This window comes from Phyllostomus discolor, chromosome 1 (genome assembly GCF_004126475.2).
Source record: "Phyllostomus discolor isolate MPI-MPIP mPhyDis1 chromosome 1, mPhyDis1.pri.v3, whole genome shotgun sequence".
Taxonomy (NCBI): domain Eukaryota; kingdom Metazoa; phylum Chordata; class Mammalia; order Chiroptera; family Phyllostomidae; genus Phyllostomus; species Phyllostomus discolor.
In genome coordinates, this window is record NC_040903.2 from 97,203,161 (window position 1) to 97,225,649 (window position 22,489).

At 34.8% G+C, this 22,489-nt stretch overlaps 1 protein-coding gene across 2 annotated transcripts in view; it reads right to left on the reverse strand.

Annotated features, from left to right (window-relative positions):
* Nucleotides 1–4,418: 4,418 nt before the first annotated feature.
* CCSER1 (coiled-coil serine rich protein 1) overlaps nt 4,419–22,489 on the reverse strand; it is a 1,267,039-nt gene continuing 1,248,968 nt past the window's right edge. The window contains exon 11 of one of the 2 annotated variants that reach the window (XM_028507411.2): nt 4,419–9,118. In XM_028507411.2, coding sequence (XP_028363212.1) covers nt 8,633–9,118 — 486 coding nt within the window. In that variant the 3' untranslated portion in view covers nt 4,419–8,632. The remainder of the gene's footprint in view (nt 9,119–22,489) is intronic. The other variant, XM_036026429.1, reaches the window with a different exon arrangement.

Below are 22,489 nucleotides of genomic sequence, written 5' to 3' on the forward strand. Positions count from 1 at the left end.
TCTGGGGGCCAGGCTTCTTTCCTTTCAGGGAGGAGCTCCCACAGGCATGCTGTAACCTTGGCCCAATGCCTATGGGAATGGGCCATTCTCTTTCATGTGCCTGCCCTCCCTTCCTACCATTCTCTAGTTGGTTTCTTGCTGTCCTTGGTTAAAAGTCTCTTTTTCAGGTAGTCTTTGGTTATTTATTTTGGTGGCTATTCTTTAGTTTTATGTACAGTTTGGTTCTAAGAGATGATGCAAGAAAGACCCTCCTACTCTGCCACCATCTGGTGACTCTATAGTGTCAGTTCTTATGTTTAAGCCTAATTTATTTTGAGTTGTTTTTTGTCAGTGGTGTAAGTCTGGATCTGTTCTTATATTCATATATCTAATTTTCCCAGCACCATTTATTGAAGAGACTGTCTTTTCTTCATTGAGAATTCTTAGATCCCTTGTCAAATATTACTTGACTATATATTCATGAGTTCTTTCTGGAATCTCTATACTGTTCCACTGATTTGTTTTTATGCCATTGCCATGGTGTTGTGATTAATATAGCTTTATGGTATAGCTTGAAATCAGGAAGTATGATGTCTCCTGCTTTATTTTACTTTTTCAGGATTGTTTTCGCTATTCAGGGTCTTCTGTGGTTCCATACAAATTTTAGGATTGTTTTCTACTCTGTAAAACATGCTGTGGTAGTCTCAATAGGGATAGCATTAAATCTATACATGTTTTTTGACAGTATCAACATTTTAACAACACTGATTCTTTCAATGTGAACATGATGACTTTTTATTTATTTGTGTCTTTGTTGATTTCTTTTGTCAGTGCCTTATAGTTTTTAGAGTAGAGGTATTTTACATTTGGTTAACTTTATTTCCAAGTATTCATTGCTTTTGATGTTATTGTAAGTGGAATATTTTTTTCAGTTAATTCTTGGTTAATACATAGAAATGCTAGTGATTTTTTTTTAGATTTTACTTATGTATTTTTAGAGGGAGGGGAAGGGAGGCAGAATGAGAGGGAGAGAAACATCAGTGTAGGTGAGAAACATTTACCAGTTGCCTCTGGATCAGCTGCCTCTTGTGTGTGCCCCATAAGGGATAAACCCGTAATCCAGGCATGTGTTCCAGCTGGGAATTGAACCGGTGACTCCTCTTTTTGTGGAACAATGCCAAACCAACTAAGCCACACTGAACAAGGCTGTAACTGAAATTCTTAATGTTAATTTTGTATCCAGCAACTTTACTGAATTAATTGATTAGATCTAACAGTTTTTATGTGGAGTGTTTAGGATTTCCTATACAGAAAATCATGTCAGCTTCAAATGTAGACAATTATACTTTTTCCTTTCCCATTCTTATACTTACTTCTTTGTTTTGCCTTTTTATTATTATTAATTGTTGCCTGATTGCTCTGGAACAGATTTTCAGTACTACGTTCAATAGGAGTGGTGAGAGTGGACACTCTCATCTTGTTCCCAATCTGAGAGAAAAAAGCTTTCAACTTTTCAACATTGAGAATGCTGTTTTCCATGGGCTTATCATGTATGGTTCTTATTATTCCCTTAATGCTTAATTTGTAAGAGTTTTTATAATGAACAAATGTTGAATTTTGTCATTTTTTCTGCATCTATTGAGATGATCACATGATTTTTTCTTTTATTTTTTAATGTGGTGTATCATATTTACTTATTTGCATTTGTTGAGTTATCCTTGCATCTCTGGTATAAATCCCACTTAATCATGGTGAATGAACCTTTGAATGTGTTGCTGAATCCAATTTGCTAGGAATTTATTGAGAATGTTTGCATATATATATATATATATATATATCTCAGGGATATTGATTTGTGGTTTTATTATCTGGTAGTGTCTTTTTGGCTTTGGTATCAGGGTAATTTTACTCTTTTATTAAAATCATTAATAATCTATTTCAGGCACTATACAGCTCCTAGCACTATTTTTTTAGTAGATAAATGAAACATATCTCTAAACACCTTGAATATAGGCAAGTTATCCATTCTAACTACAGAACACCCAATTTGGAAGATGGCAGGAAACTAACATATACATGGGTGGCATATGCAGAAACAAAACCGGTCATACATGTAATGTAATAAAGTTAACAGAGTGGTTTTATTAAGGAATACTTTATTACTGCATATCAGAAATTAAGAAAAGCTTAGTGGCAAAGCAAGTGAGTATAGAAATCATGTCAATTGGCTCATGAAATCATCATCACAACTTCTAAGAACCTGGAAATCACTTGCTTTATGCCCAGTTTGAATACATGTGTAAACCAATCTATCACCAAGACAGTCTCAGAGCAAATTGTCAGAATAAAAACAGTCAAGTACCATACAGAATATTTATTGTTTTCAAATTTATTTTGCAGAGGAATTATGCATATTTTTCTAATTTCCATGCTTATGTTTATCATCCTTTTCTCAAAATACTAGTCAAATGGTGAAATTTTCATTGAATAAAATCATTGTTCTTATCAAGAAATTAAGAGCCACATAAGAAAGTATATGATGGTATTCAATATTACTAAAAAATTGTTATTTCCAGAGCAATTTACTATTTCTTTTTTTCTCAGTAAATTTTTGGCTTTAGGGAATAGAAAACATTATTATAAATGTTTATAATCTCAGACCCATATTAATTAGAATACATCAAATGGTTTTATCCCTATAAAATGGGTCCAGCTAACTTAGTTTCAACCATCTTATATTCCTAAAAACAGGATTTTAGAAGAGACAATTGATAATAGGATTACATCTTACTCATATATATGATTAACTACAAAATAAAATGTATATTACTTAAGAATTTAGGACAAATAGATTTGTATTTACCATTAATTTCAACTCCTGAATAAGAACATTTAAATCAGCTATAATTTTCATCCCTAGATAGAAGTATTAAAACTAATTTTGTAAAGATCTTGTTTGTTAAATGTACAGGGTCCAGAACAAATAAAACCACTTTTTTATTACAAAGCATTTTATTATAAAATCATAAGCATGAAATTCTAACAGAATAATGTCGCACTCAAGCATACCATATGACATTTTAGGTGAAATATTCAAATTAAAACTATAAATTATTATACCCATATTATTACCCTACCAACCACACTCAAGCAGGCATTACTTCTGCTGGACCCTGTATATAAGGCAATGAGAGTATACCAAATTCAATGATGTCTATATCAATATCCTCAGAAAAGAAAAGAAAGAAAGAATAAAGTAATCTGATAACTAGGATTTTTTCATCTATTTTATGTTTTTATTTTGTTAGATACTTTATTGGCCCTCTTATTTAAAAAATATAACATGAAATTATATTTCAGTATTTTTCTAATTGCCTTTAAGGAAAGAAAATTAAGATTTTTTTTGGAGGTAAACTTGAAATCAAATAAGTCTTCCTCTCAGGATTCTATCTTTATTGGTCTAAACATCAGTAATTGCTCTAAAATGCTTTAGAATGAGTAGTACACTGGTTTGCTAAGGTAGATCATTGCTTATTTTTTTATGTCTTGCAATGGCAGTGGCATTTTAAAAGTAAAGGGCATTAAGACAGGATATATTTTCTTGAATCTCTTCCTCTTGGGAGGGAGCCTACTTTGGAAGCACACATAGTATAAATGGAAAGAGCAAAAATTATGGAATCCATTCTGGTTAAACATACAGGCTGTGTACACTCAGCACATTACTTAATTGTTCTAATCTTATGTATGAAGTGAGTAAAGCAATAGCAAACTTACTAGGTGGTTGTAAGCTGAAAATCAATGCTATGGAGTGGATGTTTGTGTTCTCCCAAAGTAGTATGCTGATGCCTCAACCCCAGTGTGATGGTATTTGGAGATGAAGCCTTTGAGAACTAGTTAGGTTTAGATGAGGTCATGAAGATGTGGCCACACAATGGGATGGGATTAGTGTCCTTGTAAGAAGAACAAAGCACACCTTGTTCACTCTCTGCCATTAAGAACACAGTGAGAAGGACACAACTGTCTGTGACCTTAGATTCCCGGCTTCCAGAGCTATGGAAATGAAAGGTCATTGTTTAAGCCATCCAGCCTGTGGTATTTTGTTGTAACAACCTGAGCTTACTTAAGCAAGGAGGTGATGTTTAGAAAGGATAAGATGCAGAGGGCTCCTTTTCTTGAATTTTATGTTCAAGAAGAAAATGTATTTTTTTAAGATTAAAGTGATAAAGTCACTAAGGTTACCTTGAAATTTCTCTAGAAAGAACTATGAAAGAGCTTTCACATCTGAAATCTCTTACTCAAGGGGAAGAAAGTCACTCAGCATTGATTAAGACTTTTTGGTGTCACATTTTCTGTGGGCAATTCTCCGAGTCTAAGATAGGATGAGTTGCCTTTATTCTCTTCCACACCCAAAAGTTTAATCTTTAAGTTTTGTTTTTTTGGCTCCATTACTTGGAACTGCAACTGGGTTTTGAGGAAGATCAGATTGATTATAAATAAACAGTTCATTGATATATCTAACTATTGGTGAAAGGTCTTGGCCCAGATTAATATTTGAAAAACAAAAATTTGGCATCAATAATGTACCTTGTGAGAAAAGTGGGATTGTTTGTATGGCTGATAGTTGGCTGTTTGCTTTTATACTACAGTGTAATTCATTTTTTTACAAGAATCCACACTAGCTCATATTTGCTATCATCCTTGCCATATCTTTATATATATAGCCTAGAGTTGGCCTGACAGAGTAAGAACATGGTGGGGGGAGGGACTAGAAGAATGTTTAAATTCCAAGAGCTGTAAATTCCCCCAAAATATGATGTGATTAAACTATTTCTTACAAAAAGAAAGTTAAAATAGATAAAAAGACCTGATAATAATGGCTTAAAAGAGTGAAGTCCCACAATGTGGTAAACATCCTGGTATAAATTAATCAGGGCTGCATTTAAGCAGACACATCAGCAAGGGCAAAGCTTCTGGCCACGAGTGAGACTCAGTCATATGGATGGCAATGACAGACTGCACCTTTATAGTTACCTTTCTTTTTGCATTTTGTTCTACATGTGGCTCAGTGGAGTTGTAAAGGCTTTTTTTGTGCACTTCCCTACTGCTACAGATACTTGGAATGTAAAACTCAGAAAGTGAAAAAGTGAGACAAAATTGAGATTATAAGATTATGCCCAGTATTCCAAGTTACACACTGTAATGAAAACCTACTTCTTGATCATGAGAAAGGTGTTAATGAATGTGGTAATAAATATGGAGAAATAGTATTTGTCATTCAATAAACCACTCATTGTTCCATCAACTAAGTTTCTAAGAGAGTTCTTGGGAGGACTAATGGAGTGTGATCATTTTTCATGGGAATGTGGTCCTTAAATACATAATTAAAAAATACTAACTTTTTGCAGGGGAGGTATTATCTCTGTTAAACACATACAAGGCAAAAAAAAACAGTGAAATTTACTTTGAATTCAGTTAACACTCAAAATATAGTGACAATGGGCAAGGATTAAGTCTTGGGCTATATAGTCCAGAACATAGGTCATAACCCAGACTGATCATGAAAATCTTTGTAAACATTTTAAGTTAAGTGTGGGCATGCCTTAATGTTTAATATTGATTAGTGGCTTGCTAGTTATTTATACCTCAATCAATAAATAACAAAAACAGCTTGAACAATGTGTGGCTCTAGGTTCTTACCCTGAGCATATTGATACTTGTAGAGTTATACCTTTAGCTCTGCAGCTACAGTTTCATGGTGTCATTTGCACAGACCAAGATGCTCCAAAGAAGCAAAAATAGATTGAGAGATAATTCAAAATTTCACTGTAACTCTGTTAGCATATAAAATTATTTGAAAAAAATCACTGAGTTCATAGAAATACAGTTCCATGTTTCAATAATTACAAAAATGGGAGCAGTTTATTGCAGGTAGAAACAGCTTTTCCTCAAGGATATCTCTTCTTAAGTGTCCTTTAAAACACATTTTAAAATCAGAAGAGACAATTTGCAGCAGAAATTTTACACGGTTACTTAGGCTTAGCGACACATACACATGCACAGAAGAAAGAGTAAGGGAAAGAAAAGGAAACTGCTCCCATCAGAAAAACAAGCACTCCCCACCCCCCATGTCCTGTCTTTGGATATGCACTGCCTTGGAGAAATGTATAAATCATTTTTGTACATGGAACTGTCTTAGAAAACTAGAGATTTTATACAAAGAAATCGGTTTGCTGAAAGAATGCCCACATGCCAGAGTTTTGAGTTACTGCAGTACACCAGAGAAATTTACAGAGGAGCCCTGTGTACAGTTCCTGGCGTACATGAGCGTGGTGGGCTTACACCTTCTCCAGGCCTGAGTCACACTTAGTATTACAAATAATATTGTAACAATGCTGAAAATACTGGTACAAAACAGCTTTAAGATGATATTTCCAAAAAATATCCCTCCTTTAAAAATTGAATTGTTTAATCCAGGTTTTCTTTTTTGAATGTTTCAGCTTTAAAAAAGGTTTTTCAAGAAAATACTAGTTTTAAAACATCTCTTAAAATGTCTATTAAATGACAGATTTTCTTAAGTACATTATTTTTTACAAAGCATAATTCAAAAGTCTATCTTCCAGGAAAACAAAACTATAAACTCCAGAGATCTAAATCAAAAACATTATTTGTGATACATAGTTCTTCCATATCCTCAGAAAAAAATCCTTGACCGTTTTATCATGCTAATTTATTTACAGAATTCAAATAGTGTAGCAACATATATCAATTTTCAAGACAAATAAAACTGAATTCCACAATTAATAATCATAATTTTCTGTTTTTCTATCATGTCTTAAATATTGCCCAGCCCAAAATGTATATCTGCATAAATGTTATAGCTTCTAAACTAGAGTGGAGATTTTAGATAGCAGTTTATTTAAGCCAAGCAAATTGTAGTGTGTATCATTCTCTTCTGGCAGGATTACTAAGACACAAAGAAAACATTTGGCAAACATTTTTCTTGATGCACGTGTGTCTATCTTTAGAGTTACAAGTATAACATGTGCACTAGACTCTATACTCTTGTCAATTCTGATCAAAGTTGGAAAATAGGTCTTCTATATTTAGTAGTTAAAGCTAGGGGAGGAATCTGATGACTTTCACCCAAAGCATAGAGCTCAAATATATTTTATATTAGGAGATGCATTCCACATATTTAAGCAGGTCAGTAAGATGCCATGCTCAAAACTGCTATCTCAATTTCCCTTTATTTCTTTCATTTGCACACGCTGATGGGCTCTGTCTGTCAGAGAATGCAAGTAAAACAGATCATGCAGTAGATATGACAAGTTTCAATTTGCATGGACAATGCCTAATGTGGAGACTTTTATTAACTTTTATATTCGTATAAGAAATTTGCAGCCATTATTCCTACTGGTTGTTACTTATTTATTTGTTTGTTTATTATTTATTTATATATTTATGTATGTATGTATGTATTTATTTCTATAGCTGCATCCAGCTCTGGTACTAATTAGCCATAAAGAAATTGTTTAGATTTATTGATCAATCTCACGTGCACTTAAGTGTAAAACATAATAGACCTCATCAAATGAGTTTTAAATACTCCTGTTAGAGATGTATTTCTAAAATCAAATTGCCAAAGTTCACATTTTTGACTTTTTCTTCCATATCTAGATGACTAAATAGTCAGAATATTGTGTAAGGGGCTACCTAGAAACTGACTTTCTGTTCCTCAACTCATCATGTATGGGTTGATGTATATAGGGTGAAGTTGAATATACATAGAAATAATTGAAAATTTTAAAAATACAAGGAAAGTGAAGTAAAATAATTTTCTTAGAATGTTCCATCCATAAAACTTCTAAAAATATTCTGATATTGCCATGATGCAAAGAGCAAGTGTATCATGCTTAATGCATCATCTGACCAGCTTTAGCCAACATTACCACCTCACTGTGTTATGTCTTGGTTCTTCAATGTCAATAACAAAAACTAAAAACAACATTTTTTGAAGATCGGAGCTGACATTCTGTATTCAGCTAGCAATTACTCAGTCTAAAATCCTTTGTGAGCTAGTGTGAGCTATACATTTGGAGGTCAAAGAAATAGCTTTCTCTCCTTTATTGTATGGTGAGATAAGCTTGAATGTATGCAACAGAGAGACAGAGGTATCTCTAGGTTACATGCAAGCAAACTTCATTCTTCAAATGAATACACCACCAAACAGAATACTTTAAAATACATCTTCTCTTCACCTTCTATCAATTATGTCATTTAAAATTCTTTACAATTCCTTCACCTACTTGTTCCTCACATCTACTTTCACAGTAACACCATTCAGTGAGCAAAGCGCTCTTTGATATTACTTTCCGGAACTTCAGTGGATATCAGTGATTGATAAAGACAAAATAAATTATGAGCTGTATAAACCTGCAAGATGGCCCCACTTATTATACATATAATAAAGTCTTCAAGGCTATCAAACCTATTTCAATTAACATGCTTGGACCCTTATTCTAAAAAAAAAGTGCACAATTCTTTGTAACAAAAAAATAAAAAGTAGTAAGAAGTACATGACAATTTAAATGATCTATGAAGGAGAAACACTGACCATCTTATCCTACCCAGAGCCAAGAATAGGGTGATTTAATTACCCATCCTGCTGGCCTAGAGTCTGCAGCTCAGTGGTGTGTAAATTGTGATGGAGGAAAACATTCTTTCTGCTGTACATGTGTAAAGAGATTGGCCCCCTCGGTGGCTGTCCAAACCTGCCTGTGAAGGTTGAATGCTGTCGGGCCACAGCCGCTTGGTCCTTTGGTTTCTCTGAGAAGGTGGCGAGCCCTTCAGCCTTAGCTGTTGGCTTCAGAGAGTTCTGCCCAACAGTGGACCTTAAATTCTGGGTGACTTCTGAAGTGAGGGTTTCGTAAGTTCCTCTTGAGTGTTTTATAACTTCTGATAGCTCCTTGTCCTTCAAGAAACTACTTAAACATAGACTCGATAGTTGACAGGTCTTGCTTTTGTAGGGGCTTGTCTGGTCAGCTGACGAGTATCTAAAACGGTCCTCGGTGGGTGTATGGATTGCTCTTCTGTCCCTTGTGCTGAGACTTTGGCTCACAATTCGATTTCGATATGTAGCCTGTAATAAGGACACAGAAAGAAATAATGTTTTTAAAAAATACATTCATAGCATACATAGATTACAGAGTGATATTCTGACATTTTGTGTGCAAACCCCTATATTTTCAACAAGCTTAAAAAATCAATGGAATTCTCCATGAGATTAAAGTTATCAGTGCAGTATTACTACCAATAGTGGTTAATTAGTTAAGTTACTCTAAAAAGGGCTGTTTCAAAGACTTTATTTAGAGTCATTTTAGGTTTATAACAAAATTGAGAGGGAGGTACAGGGATTTCTTGTATATTCCATGCATAGCCTCCACCAAAGTAGCCCTTTTTTTTTTTTAACCAAGGATGAACCTACATTGACATATCATGATCACTAAATTCATATTTACATTAGGATTAACCATTGAAGCAGTACATTCTATAGGTAGGAACACAATTATAATGGCATTTATTCATTATTAGAATAGAGTATTTTTACTGCCCTGAAAATGTCCCCTGCACTCTGCCTATTCATCTCTGCCCTACTCCTCCTTCCCCGGCGACCACTGATATTTACCACCTCTATACTGTTATCTTTTCCAAATGTTGTATATTTGGAATTGTACAGTATGTAGTCTTTTCATATTGGCTGCTTTCACTTAGCAATATTCTTTTAAGTTTCTTCCAGGCCTTTTCATGGCCTGCTAGCTCCTTTCTTTTTATCATTAAACTAAAAATCATTTTGAAATTTATCAAATTTCCTAAATTTGAATTCCATAGGCTTATCTGAGAATAAAGATAATTTTAATAAGTAATGAACATCAATATATGAGTCTGATATTTTTGTTAGATTTAATACACAACATTTACTTAAGTAAATGTGCAGAGTTTTAGAATTATTAATACCATTATTTATATCAGCAAAGTGGTAACCTAGAAATTTAAAGAACTATAAACAATGTCACAACGATGACCTAAGGAAAACAATAGAGCACATAAAAGGAATTTTGGCCTTTATTTTATTTAGGCTTTTGAATGCAGTTTACTAAACCAAGTCAGGTATACAAGTACATGGCATCTTCTTTCTCACAAGAAGTTTATACTCTAATAATAGAAACAAAACATAGCTCATTGAATCATGCTGTGGAGAAGCAAAGATTACAAGCTGGCAACAGAATTCCTCTTGAAGAGAACACTGTCTTGGCTTAGAAAAATGCACTGAGCTAGAAACTGATCAGCTGTCTTATTGTTTTGGTGTCAAAAGTGTAGGATTTATTGTTGATACTAAGAAGGAGGAAAAAAGGGAAGAGAAAGAGGGAAGGGAGTAAAGTAGATATGTAACATTCTAAAGTAGCCAATGAAAATTTCTGTATATTTGACATCTAAATGGTGTAGTTTTAATTGCTTCTCTTTCCATGGTTCCCTAGAAAATCATTTTTGCAAACCTGATCTCCACATTGAGCCCCAATTTCCTTATCTAGCCATCATCACTTTGATGAATTAATATGAATAATTTGACATAAAACAAAACCAAAAATATGAACATGATTTTGACTCTGAAACCTATTCTTCCCCAGATACCCTCCTTCCCAATACATGGCAGCACTATCAGGCCAGCACCTAGAAATGACCTTTGCTTTCTCTCTCTGTTCTTCATCCCCCTTTACATCAGGTCCTTGCTCATGTAGTCATCCATCCTCTTCTCTTATCTCCAGTCTATCTCCTAACCCAGTTCTCAGACACACAGTAAACATTTAAAAATAAATATTTGCTGAATAAAGTTTATCTGCTTGAGATAATAATACATACTCTTTATTGAGTATGCATTATATGCCAAGCATTCTTTAAATGGCATAACATTTTTAATCCTTCCAAGTCTTTTGAAGTAGCTTCTGTTATCATTATACAGACTGGAAATCTGAAGCACAGTGAGTTTGTACCCTTGTAGCCTACAGCTAGTATAGGGTAGACAGTTTGCTTGCTAATCACAAGTTCTTTCTGCCCCCCAGTATTTCTATGGGAGTATTTCTGAAATGTATCACATTTTTTCAAAAATAATTACATGTAGAAAAATCTTATAATTTAAATTGAGGCCTCAAGATTATTGAGAAGTAATCTTGAGATTATTGAGAAATAAGGCTATTATTATTAATAGAGGCCTACTAAGATGAATCCCCCAGCTTTTGTGCAAAACTAAGGTCAGTAATGGGGTACCCTTGGGATGTCTGTCTACTCAGTGATGTCAGATTGAGGTATTTTACCAATCATGCCCAGTCTTTCTTTTTTTTAATTGTCTTGATTTTTAAATGGTCATTCTGGTTTTTATTATGTGCCTACTCATAGCAGACACTCTCTATTATTTCTAATTTGCCACTTTAACTCTTCCATAGATTTGGAGTAGAGGTAGTCAGAATGGTTATTTGGTGTATAAAAGAAGCATTGTGTGACTTACAGCAGACATTTCAGGGACTTCTGTGGGAGAAAAATGAATAAACTATTTTGATGCAAGTTTAATTTTTCAGGAAATTTTCTAGCTTACTTCTTCTGGACTCTTTCAATGCTCCAGGTATTTGGATTTAACTTAAAATGTAAGCTTTTATTTTCTCTTCATCTTTGTAACTGTACTTCTACAGGAAATTTACCTAAAGATTGAATCAGTTACAAATCCAAAGCAACACTGAGCTAAGTATCTACAGACAAATGTTGGACGCATCATGGTTGCTATTTGTGAATATTGTGAAAAAAAATTGTTTCAGGACAAATGAGACATGAGCAAATTTATCATGTTACTTATCACTGGTAATCTTTTTCTTTTGTATTTCTATAGATGCTGCCTCACAAAGTAGAGGAGGTGGGTGGATATTACTTCCATTACATTGCTTCTAGAAAAACAACCATTATGTTCTTTATGTGATCATTTTAACTCTCCTGGGGCATTACACTAAGTTGAATATATGCTTTTAATAAAGGTAAATTAAAGGGACCCAACAACTCAACCCACAGACTCAGTACTCCTTGTCTGACATAGTTATCTGATACCTACAAGGTATATGAGGAATTAACTCTCATTTTTAAAAAAAAATGCATATTTAATTTACCCATTCCTGTTTGTTTGGCACAGATTGATTTTCACATCTTAGACTAACACCCCCTGCCCCATTTTTTAGTTCTTTATGATGTTCGCCATTAAGTCCAGTGCCCATCATATGTACAGGAGACTGGGTAGCACAGGGGTGACAAAAATTTTGGTGTAGATATATATGGATTAATTAATTTATTTGGTAAATAACTATTGGCTACTATTGAGGGCAAGGCACTGCACTTCATGTTGGGAAACAGTGATGTTCATAACAGAACTAGCTCCTGCCTTTGGGCAGCTTAAAGTCCGATGGGAGAATCAACCAGGATCAGACACTTTCCAGGTAGGTGACCACAGTAAGTTTCTTACTGTTCCTAAGTCACCAATTTCCTCCTCTGTGAAGGGAAAATTTATATTCATACCTGTATGACATACAGGATCATTAAGATTTGACAAACTACTATGTATAAAATGCCTAGAGTTATACCTGGACATAGTTATCTTATTGACAGCAACAATAATAATAATTATAGTAATAAAATAAAGTGACCAATAAACCTAGAAATTACTTTGGTAGATGGATATTTTATCCTTTGGAAGCTAAATCACATTGAATACTTTTATCTAGATTTTAAAAAAGCATAGTAATTTATTCCAGAATATTTAAGTAATTTTACATTTCTTGTTATAGTTTGGTTCCTCAAAATAGACTGAGACAAATATTTGAATCAACAAACAAAACATTTCTTGGAGACTTTCTCAAGCCAACACCTGGCTTGAGAAAGGAGGAACAAAGAAAGCAGGGTCTGGCAAAGGGAGAATTCATAAAGTGGATATAACCCTCAGTGAGCAGGCTTATTATTGTTATTAGTATTGCTTTTCTGTAGAGGGAAATTCTTGGAAAGGAATTTAACTTCAATGCTATTTATTAGCTGCCAATTTTTAGCAACTGGGAAAATGAATACTTCAGTTGTGAAAGTGTGTGTTTGTGTGTGGGGGGTGTGCATTTGAGGTGGAAGGAGAACCAGGAAGTACAAAACAGCATCCACTACACTTACCACCCTACTTGTATATTTAATATATTATAGGGCAGTTTGGCACAGTGGCAAGAACATTGAACCTTGAGCCAAACTAATTTTGACTGTGCTACTATCAAATGGTGTGACCTTGATAAATAAATTAATCTTTGTGGGCTTCTTTTTCTGAGCCTATTGAAAGAGATGATGGAAAGATATTGATGGAATGCTAATATTTATTCAATTCCCTTCCAGTTCTAAAATTCTACACTTAAAAAATATATTTTATTCTACATAGTCTATATTTGATTCAAAATATAAAAAATATATTTTGGCACACATATATTTGTATTTGGTTGCCTTAGCCCAGAGGGAAATAAATGATGTCAATTAGCAGCATGACGAAAAAATTAATTCCATCAGAAGCTCTTGGGATCACATCCCCAGAGGGAATTTTCAATGCTTATGCCTAGCTACATCCTTCTCAAAACTGGAAGTAAACTTCCCCAAACTCATAATTATGCTGGTTTTTAGACTACTTAGTTGTCAGACAGCTATTTTATTCCCTGTTGTTAGAGTTCATAGTAGAGGGTGAATAGATAGCACATTTAGTAAAGTCAAGTGTGATGTTCACAAAAAAAGAAAAACTTCACAGAAATATAAAACTCAATCAGTGACTGAAATATTGGCACATTCTCCCATTAATTTTGTCATCACATAATCCTGCCTATATTAAAACTGAACCGTGAACAACATTATTATTAAAATATTAATGTTTTATTATATTGATAATTACCAAAAATATTATCAGGCAACAACATCCTGTGATTTTTTTTGTATTTATTAGAACTTAGCCCATGATTATTTAATTTAATTTTTAAATATATTGTTCCCCAAATGTTCTTCACTTAACAGAGAATAGTAGTTTTGCTCTTAGAATTGTCCCTAAAGGAGTAGAAACACTTGAAAAAATTCCCAATAGCTAGCTAAAAAAAAAAAATAGTTTGCATTAGAAAAAATGTCTAATGTTACATAGTGTTTTAAAAACATAAAGATTACTGAGAATGTCAACATTATAATTTGAATTCAAATAAGAGATAAATATGCACTTATGTTAAAATGAGCTGGTATCATCAGTCAGAGCTCTTGTGGCAGGAGAAGCTAAGTAGTAACTCCTAAATGATAATTCACACTGAGAAACACACCTCTTGAATAAGTTGATGGCTTCCTACTAATGACCCCTCTATATCAAGTAAGATATGCAATGCAGGATACTGTATATTTTATTTTCAAGACTGGAAACTTTGATTCCTATGCATTTCCACACCCAAGCCATGTTTCCAACTAAAACACATGTTTCATATGGGCAGGAACATCGTCTGTTTTGTTTAAAACTGAATCGGATGCCCCTAAAACTGCTGGAATTTACCAGTACTTCTGTAATATTTATTCCTTCCAGAAAAGAATCTCCTACCATGACTCCTTTTCTCCCTGACAGAGTTCCTTTAATATGGAATTATCTTCCCTTGATATTTTTCTCTCACTGATTCATTGATTATTTTGATGTCTACAAATTATTGTATGACTTGGATCTTAAACTACCAAACAGTGGACATGTATAGTTTGCTTCTTTTCTTCAAAGCAGTGGGGAATGACTTTTCCCACAGGACATGTTACTTTTCAGGAATGTTTTTGTAATTTGAACTCCCTTTTAGTTTACTCTCCCCAATAAGGAAAGAAGGTTTATTAAGGTTTATTATGTAACTAGTAGATATACCTCAGAGGATATAACAAACCTTTCATAACTACCAAAACAATATAATATATCTATAGCATTAGACACCAAAGCAACTGAAAAAAAAATTAAGCACATTGTATAAGTACTGTGGAGAATAAATTGAAAGGCAGTTATGCTGGAATAGCAGTTTAAACAAATATTGTTTTTTTTCCATTACCATGTAACCCCCTTATACCCTCCACCCCCTGCAATCACCACACTATTGTCCATGAGTCCTTTTTCCTCTTTGTTTGATCCCTCTCTCCGGCCCCTCTTAGCTGCCATCCTGCTCTCTGAGTCTGTCTCTGTTTTGCTTGTTAGTTCAGCTTGTTCATTAAATTCCACATGTAAACAAAACATATATTTACCTAGCTTATTTCACTGAGCATAATGTTCTCCAGGTCCACCCATGCTGTTGCAAAGGGTGCTAACTATCGGAGAAGTGCAAATTAAAATCACAATAGGATGCCTTTCAGAATAACTATCATCAATAAATCAACAAACAACAAGTGTTGGCAAGGATGTGGAGAAAAGGGAAACCTTTTGCACTGTTGGTGGGAATGCAGATTGGTGCAGCCACTGTTGAAAGCAGTATGGAGATACCTCAAACAATTAAAAATGCCCTGGCTGGTGTGGCTCAGTGGACTGAGTGCCAGCTTACAAACCAAAGGGTTGTGGGTTGGGTTCCCAGTCAGGGCACATGCCTGGGTTTGAGCTAAGTCCCCAGCATGGGGCATGGGAGAGGCAACCACACATTGATGTTTCTTCCCCTTTCTTTCTCCCTCCCTCCCAGCTCTCTAAAAATAAATAAAATAATTATTTAAAAAATATTAAAAATGGCCCTGGCTGGCATAGCTCAGTGGATTGAGTGTGGGCTGTGAACCAAAACATCACAGGTTCGATTCCCAGTCAGGGCATATGCCTGGGTTGCAGGCCATGGCCCCCAGCAACCTCACATTGATGTTTCTCTTTCTCTCTCTTTCTCCCTCCCTTCCCTCTCTAAAAATAAATAAATAATATCTTTAAAAAATATTAAAAATGGAACTGCTTTATGACCCAGGGATCCCACTTCTGGGAATATATCTGAAGGAACCCAAAACACTAATTTTAAGGGACATAAGCACCCCTATCTTAATTGCAGTGTTATTTACAATTGCCAAGATATGGAAGCAGCCAAGGGTCCATCAGTAGATGAGTGCATAAAACAACTACAGGACATTTACACAGTGGAATACTACTCAGCCATAAAATACAGCAGTTTTTAATAATCTGTCTTCTTACTATGTACCAACATGATGTAGAGACAAACTTCTTTCACCAAAACTAGACATAGAAAAATAATCCCATTAAAATATATTTAATTCAACTCCTATGTCTTTCATTTATACAAACATTTTGGATTGAGAAATGCAAAAAAGGTGTAAAAATCTTCTCTAATTTATAAAAGTAAAATTTTTGGTGTTTTAGAAAAACAAGCAACATATTACTTAAAATACAGACTCAACAAATGTCTGTGACACCTAGACCCATTTGACACTGGCCTAGGCAAAGATTAATTAGGCGCGTCACACTGTTAATGCAGAAAATAAATGCTGAAGGCACCAGCTTAGGTAGTACAATAAGTAAATAACAGAATAAGCTCTATAATGCATATATTAATTATAATACATAAACACATAACTCTAAAGGCAGAATAATAAAAACTTTAAATACTGTGAAGTCGAGAAGTCATCTCTATGTACTGTTAAGTATGATTATATATATGAAAAGTAGTAAGAATAAAGGCACATGCAAATAATATTACTAATATATTAAAATCTATAAATAAACATTAAGTATATTTTATGGTGGTAAAATTGGTGTATAACATACACATTTCATGTGTACAATATTGTAATTACACATATGTATACACTACCAAAATTGATCACCACCGAAAGTCTAGTTATCATCCACCACTATAAAATTGATCCCCTTTACTCATAGTACCCACCCCTATCTTCCCTTCCCCCACGTTCTCTGTAACTATGAGTTTTTGTTTTGTTGTTTCATGTGGATTTTTTAAAGATTTCTACATATGAGTCAAATTATATGGCATTTGTCTTTCTCCATCTGACTTACGTCACTTCACATAATACCCTCAAGATCCATCCATGTTGTTACAAATGGCAAGATATCATTTGTTTTTATGGCTGAGTAGTATTACGTGTGTGTGTATTATATATACATATAAATAATGAGGTCTGTTCAGAAGATATCTAGCCATGTAATATGAAAACTGGAGTCATTTATTGAGGAAGACACAAGAAACATTGTTCATAGAGTAGTGACACCTCAGCCCCCTTCAAAGTAACACCTTGGGACCTCACACAGTTCTCCCAGTGTCTCTTCCACTGTACAAACACTCTGCAAAATCCTTTGTTGAAATTGCCATCAGCTACCCCATCATTTTTCCTGAATCTCATCAACAGTCTGAAATTTCTTCCCTTTCAAAGGTAATTTTAATTTTGGGAAAATCCAGAAGTTGCACAGCACCAAATCTGGGCTGTGGGGGGGCTGAGTCACCAGGGTGATTTGATGTTTTGCCAAAAACTGTGTGAGACGAGACATGTGGCATGAGTGGGCACATTGTCATGATGAAGCTGTCAATCACCAGTTGCCCATAGCTGTGGCCATTTTTTTTAAAGATTTTATTTATTTATTTTTAGAGAGGGAAGGGAGGGAAGGGAGAGAGAGAGAGAGAGAGAGAGAGAGAGAGAGAGAGAGAGAGAAACATCAATGTGCGGTTGCTGGGGGTTATGGCCTGCAACCCAGGCATGTACCCTGGCTGGGAATCGAACCTGCGACACCTTGGTTCGCAGCCTGTGCTCTATCCACTGAGCTACGCCAGCCAGGGCTCAGCTGTGGCCATTTTCATTGTATTGCATCTCTCAACTTACAAAGAACATTGAAGTAGTACTCCTTAGTAATTGTTTAGCCTGGAGGGGCGTACTTATGATGGACAATACTGTCCCAATCAAAAACACAGTCACCATTGTCTTAATCTTGCTGTGACTTTGCTGTGCATTCTTCAGGCCTGGATAACCAGGTGACTTCCACTGGGACAACTGGGCCTTCATTTCCAGATCATAGCCACAGATCCACAATTTATCTCCAGTTATGACCTACTTGAGGAAATGTAGTTCATTGGTAGCAGTTTGAATCAAGTCATTAGCAATAGCAGCATGATGTTCCTTCTGCTCTAGTAGCAGAAGCCATGGTAGGAATTTTGCCGTGAGGTGTTTTATGCCGAGATCCTTCATCAAAATCTTGGACACAGTAGTTTTTGGAATCCTCAGATCAGCTTCTAGTTCTCACACTGTTGGTCATTGATCTTTGTGGATTGTAGCCCATACACATTCGACATTCTCATGTGTTCTGTTTGCTGCAGGTCTCCTAGAATGTGGATCACTTTCAACAGATTCTCAACAATTTTTGAAGTGTTTGTGCCACAGTTTTATTTGCACTGCACTCATTGCATTGTCTCTGAAAGCCTTCTGAATCATCTGAATAGTTTCTGCAACAGGTTTTGCATTCAAGCTAAACACAAAATTTGATGCAGATACATTGCTGTACTTGCTCTGTCACTTTGAATGCAATGGCCACACAGTACACATATTCATGCAATGGTGTCTACCACCCCCACTGACTGGTGCAGTGAAGTCATCACTGTCCACACATGCTTATTCCAGTCCACTCTTCTGGACTGCCAAGTTGCATCAATGGCATGCAAACCGTTCTTGTATTAATAACGGCTGAACTTTCTTTCGGACAGACCTCATTTTTTGTGTGTATACACCACATATATGTGATATATAGACATATACACATAACATTTATGTGATAGATCAGTAGATGCTTAGATTGTTTCCAAATTTTGGCCATTGTAAATAATGGTGCTATGCACACAAGGGTGCATATATCTTTTGGAATTAGTGTTTTCATATTCTTTTGATAAACACCCATGAGTGGAATAGCTGGATCATATGGTGTTTCTATTTTTAATTTTTGAAGAATCACCATACTGTTTTCCATCATGGCTGTACTGATTTATATTCCTACCAACAGTGTAGAATAGTTCCTTTTGATATACATCTTATCCAATACTTGTTATTTCTTTGTCTTTTTTATAATAGCCATTCTAACAGGACTGAAGTGATAATTCTTTGAGGTTTTTATCAGCATTTCTCTGGCAGTTAATGATATTACACAGCTTTTCATGTCTCTGTTGGTCATCTGTGCATCTCCTTTGGAAAAATTCCTGTCCCCCTCCCCTTTTAAATCATGGTGTTTCTTGACAATTGAGTTATATGAGTTCTTTAATATTAACTCCTTAAAAATGTAGGATTTGCAGATCATATATTTTTGCAAAGAAGGGAAATCTTTCCCTTTCAAGTATGGTTTTCTTTGCTGTACAGTCACTTTTTAGTTAGACTTATGATGAGGGACCCAAAAAACCTGGAATTATCTTTTAGAGGGCAAGGCCCTTGTAGTGCAGGCTTTCCCCACTAGGTGAGTGTTCTGGAAACCCAGCTGTGTCAGTGTACTGGTTGGCATTGTTGTGAGAGGCTGCATTTGGCTTCACTGAATTTCTTCTGAATACTCTTTCAAAAGGTTTGCCCATTTCATGATGGGTGATTTACAAGCACATACTACACTGAGTTTTCAGAGGTTTTTGACCAAAAATGGCATGATCCCTGTGCCCCACCCTCCCTATTCACCCAATCTCGCCTTGAATGACTTTTCTTTGTTTCCTGGATGAAAAAATGTCCTCAAAGGAAAACATTTTGCCGATGTGGAAGAGAGGAAACAGAAAATGGGAGAGGCATTAAAAGGCACTAAAATTGATGAGTTCAAAAACTGTTTTGAGCAGTGGAAAAAACTTCTTGATATGTATATTGCATCAAATAGAGAATACTTTGAAGGTGACTAAACTTTAAATATGTAAGGATAAATATACAATTTTATAATAAATTCTGTTTTGGGGGGTCCCCAAAGTAGTTCCATTTTTTGTTTATTTCCTTTGCCTTTGAAATCATATCCACAGAACATTGATAAGATAAATTTCAAGGAGATTATCACCTGTGTTTTTCTCTAGGAATTTTAAGGAATTAAGTCATATTAATATGGGTTTAATTTTTGTGTATGGTGTACTCTTATTCTTTTGCATGTGGCTGTCCAGTTTTCCCATCATTTGTTAAAGAGACTATCTGTTCCCTATTTTATGTTCTTGGCTGTTAGTTATAAATTAATTGTCCATATGTGGGTGAGTTTATATCTAGGCTCTCAATTCTGTAACATTGATATATGTCTGTTTTTTATGCCAATACCATACTGCTTTTATCACTTTGTAGAATAGTTTGAAACCAGAGAGCATGATACCTTCAGCTTTGTTCTTTTTTATCAAGATATTTTTGCAATTTATATCTTTGATTTTTTGTGTTTCTACCCAATTTTTAGAATTATTGGTTCTAGTCCTGTAAAAAAAGTCATTGGAACTTTGATAGGGATCATATTGATTTTGTAGATTGCTTTGGATAGTAAGTACATTTTAATAATAGTAATTCTGCCAATTACTATTCCATCATGAAATACATTTCTATTTATGCATTTTTATTTTCCTTCTATGCCCCAGCTGAGCATCCTGGCCTAAACTATAATGCTTCCCTAAATTAGTTAGAAGTCACCAATGTTAGAAGTGACCAATTGAGTACCTCTAAAAAGAGAAAGGCCACATACAGAAATTGCTATCCCTTTAAAAAATAATTTACAGACATTATTACAACAAATTTAAGCTTTTATAATTTTTATGTTATTTGAAAACATGCAATGCTCACTATAGGCCAGACACTCTCTTGGGCCCTTCCAATGATTAATTTTTAAATATTAGCTTATTTATTAAACCATTCAATGTACTAAAAAACATTAGAAGCATTTATAAACATACATCTTGATCAATAAGAGCAATACAAACCACATACAGTATGGTACCTAAAAATCTAAGGGTTTCTTCACTCAGAATATTCAAGGAAGCACTAGGGTTCCAATATGTTTAATTAGGCAGCACTTCATTCAGTACTCTAACAGAGGACTTAAAAAATAACATTCCAGCACAGACAGGAAATGGAGGAATATTAATGGAGTGTCATGAACTACTTAAAAAGCAAATGCCCCTTTTTATTTTTTGCTACCTAATATATTGGTGTGAAGTAAAGTGGTAGACCTGAAATGTGCCGTTCTCAATGACAGTTATTTAAGTGTCAGTATAAACTCGAACTACATTTATTAAAAATTACAGACTGTCCTTTTCCTGTCATCACTGAGAAACAGGATTTCTAAAGAAGTTAAAAACACCAGGACATATCTCTGCGGATTTTGGCTCATTGCTGCATCTGTTTGTATCCTTAGATATGGAATCTGTTTTCAGTGATAAAGAAGAATTTTGCTAAAGGTCTAAGAAACACTCTACCACAGAAAGATTCTATACAGAAGTAGTTACCGCTTAGCAAGCAGGAAGCCTTGTATTAAGTTCAAATAATAATAAAAAAGAAACAGTTGGGCAGACAAGACCTACGGAATATTATTTTAGATTTCACAAATCACCAAGAGGAAATTGTCTGAAATTAAATTACTTCTTCTGGCTCAACATCACTCCAAAATTCTTTAGGGGATTCTACATCCTTCTGGTGGGCATTTAGGATTCAGCTAGGGTTAGAGAACTTGCACAAGAAAATCAAGGTGAGTATTAACAAGGTCAACTAAAAGACAGAGTTCCCAAGAGAGAAAAGCATGTTCCTCTCTTCCCAAGAAAAGTCAAACATGCAACAGTTTTCATATAAGCCACTTGGCATGTGCTTGACTATTCTAATTATAACTAGAGTAAATGAACTCTGGACAGGAGAAACCCTGAGGAACAGTAATGAGATGTCTTGAGTAGTGTGTGTGTGTGTGTGTGTGTGTGTGTGTGTGTTGTAACCCAATTGGTGTGAATAATTCTTAGTTAAAAGGTGATTTAAATGAGAATTTCAGACACTTACTGCTTATAATATATGTATTGGTATAAAGTTAAGAACTCTCTGAAACACCAAGCAAAAGAACCTATGCACCCCCATGTTCACAGTAGCACAATTTATAATAAACAAGTGCTGGAAGCCACCCAGGTGCCCATCAGTAAATGAATGTATCAAAAAACTATGGTACATTTACACAATGGAATTCTACAAAGCTGAGAGAAAGAAGAAGCTTCTACTCTTTGCAACAGCATGGATGGAACTGGAGAGCATTATGCTAAGTGAAATAAGCTAGGTGGTTAAGGGACAAATGCCATATGATCTTACCTTTAACTGGCACATAATCAACAAAAGAAAAAAAGCAAACAAAATATAACCAGAGTCATTGAAATTAAGAACAATCTAAAAATAGCCAGAGGGGAGCCAGGAGGGGACAGTGGGAAGCATTTTCAGGAACTACTATAAAGGACACATGGAAAAA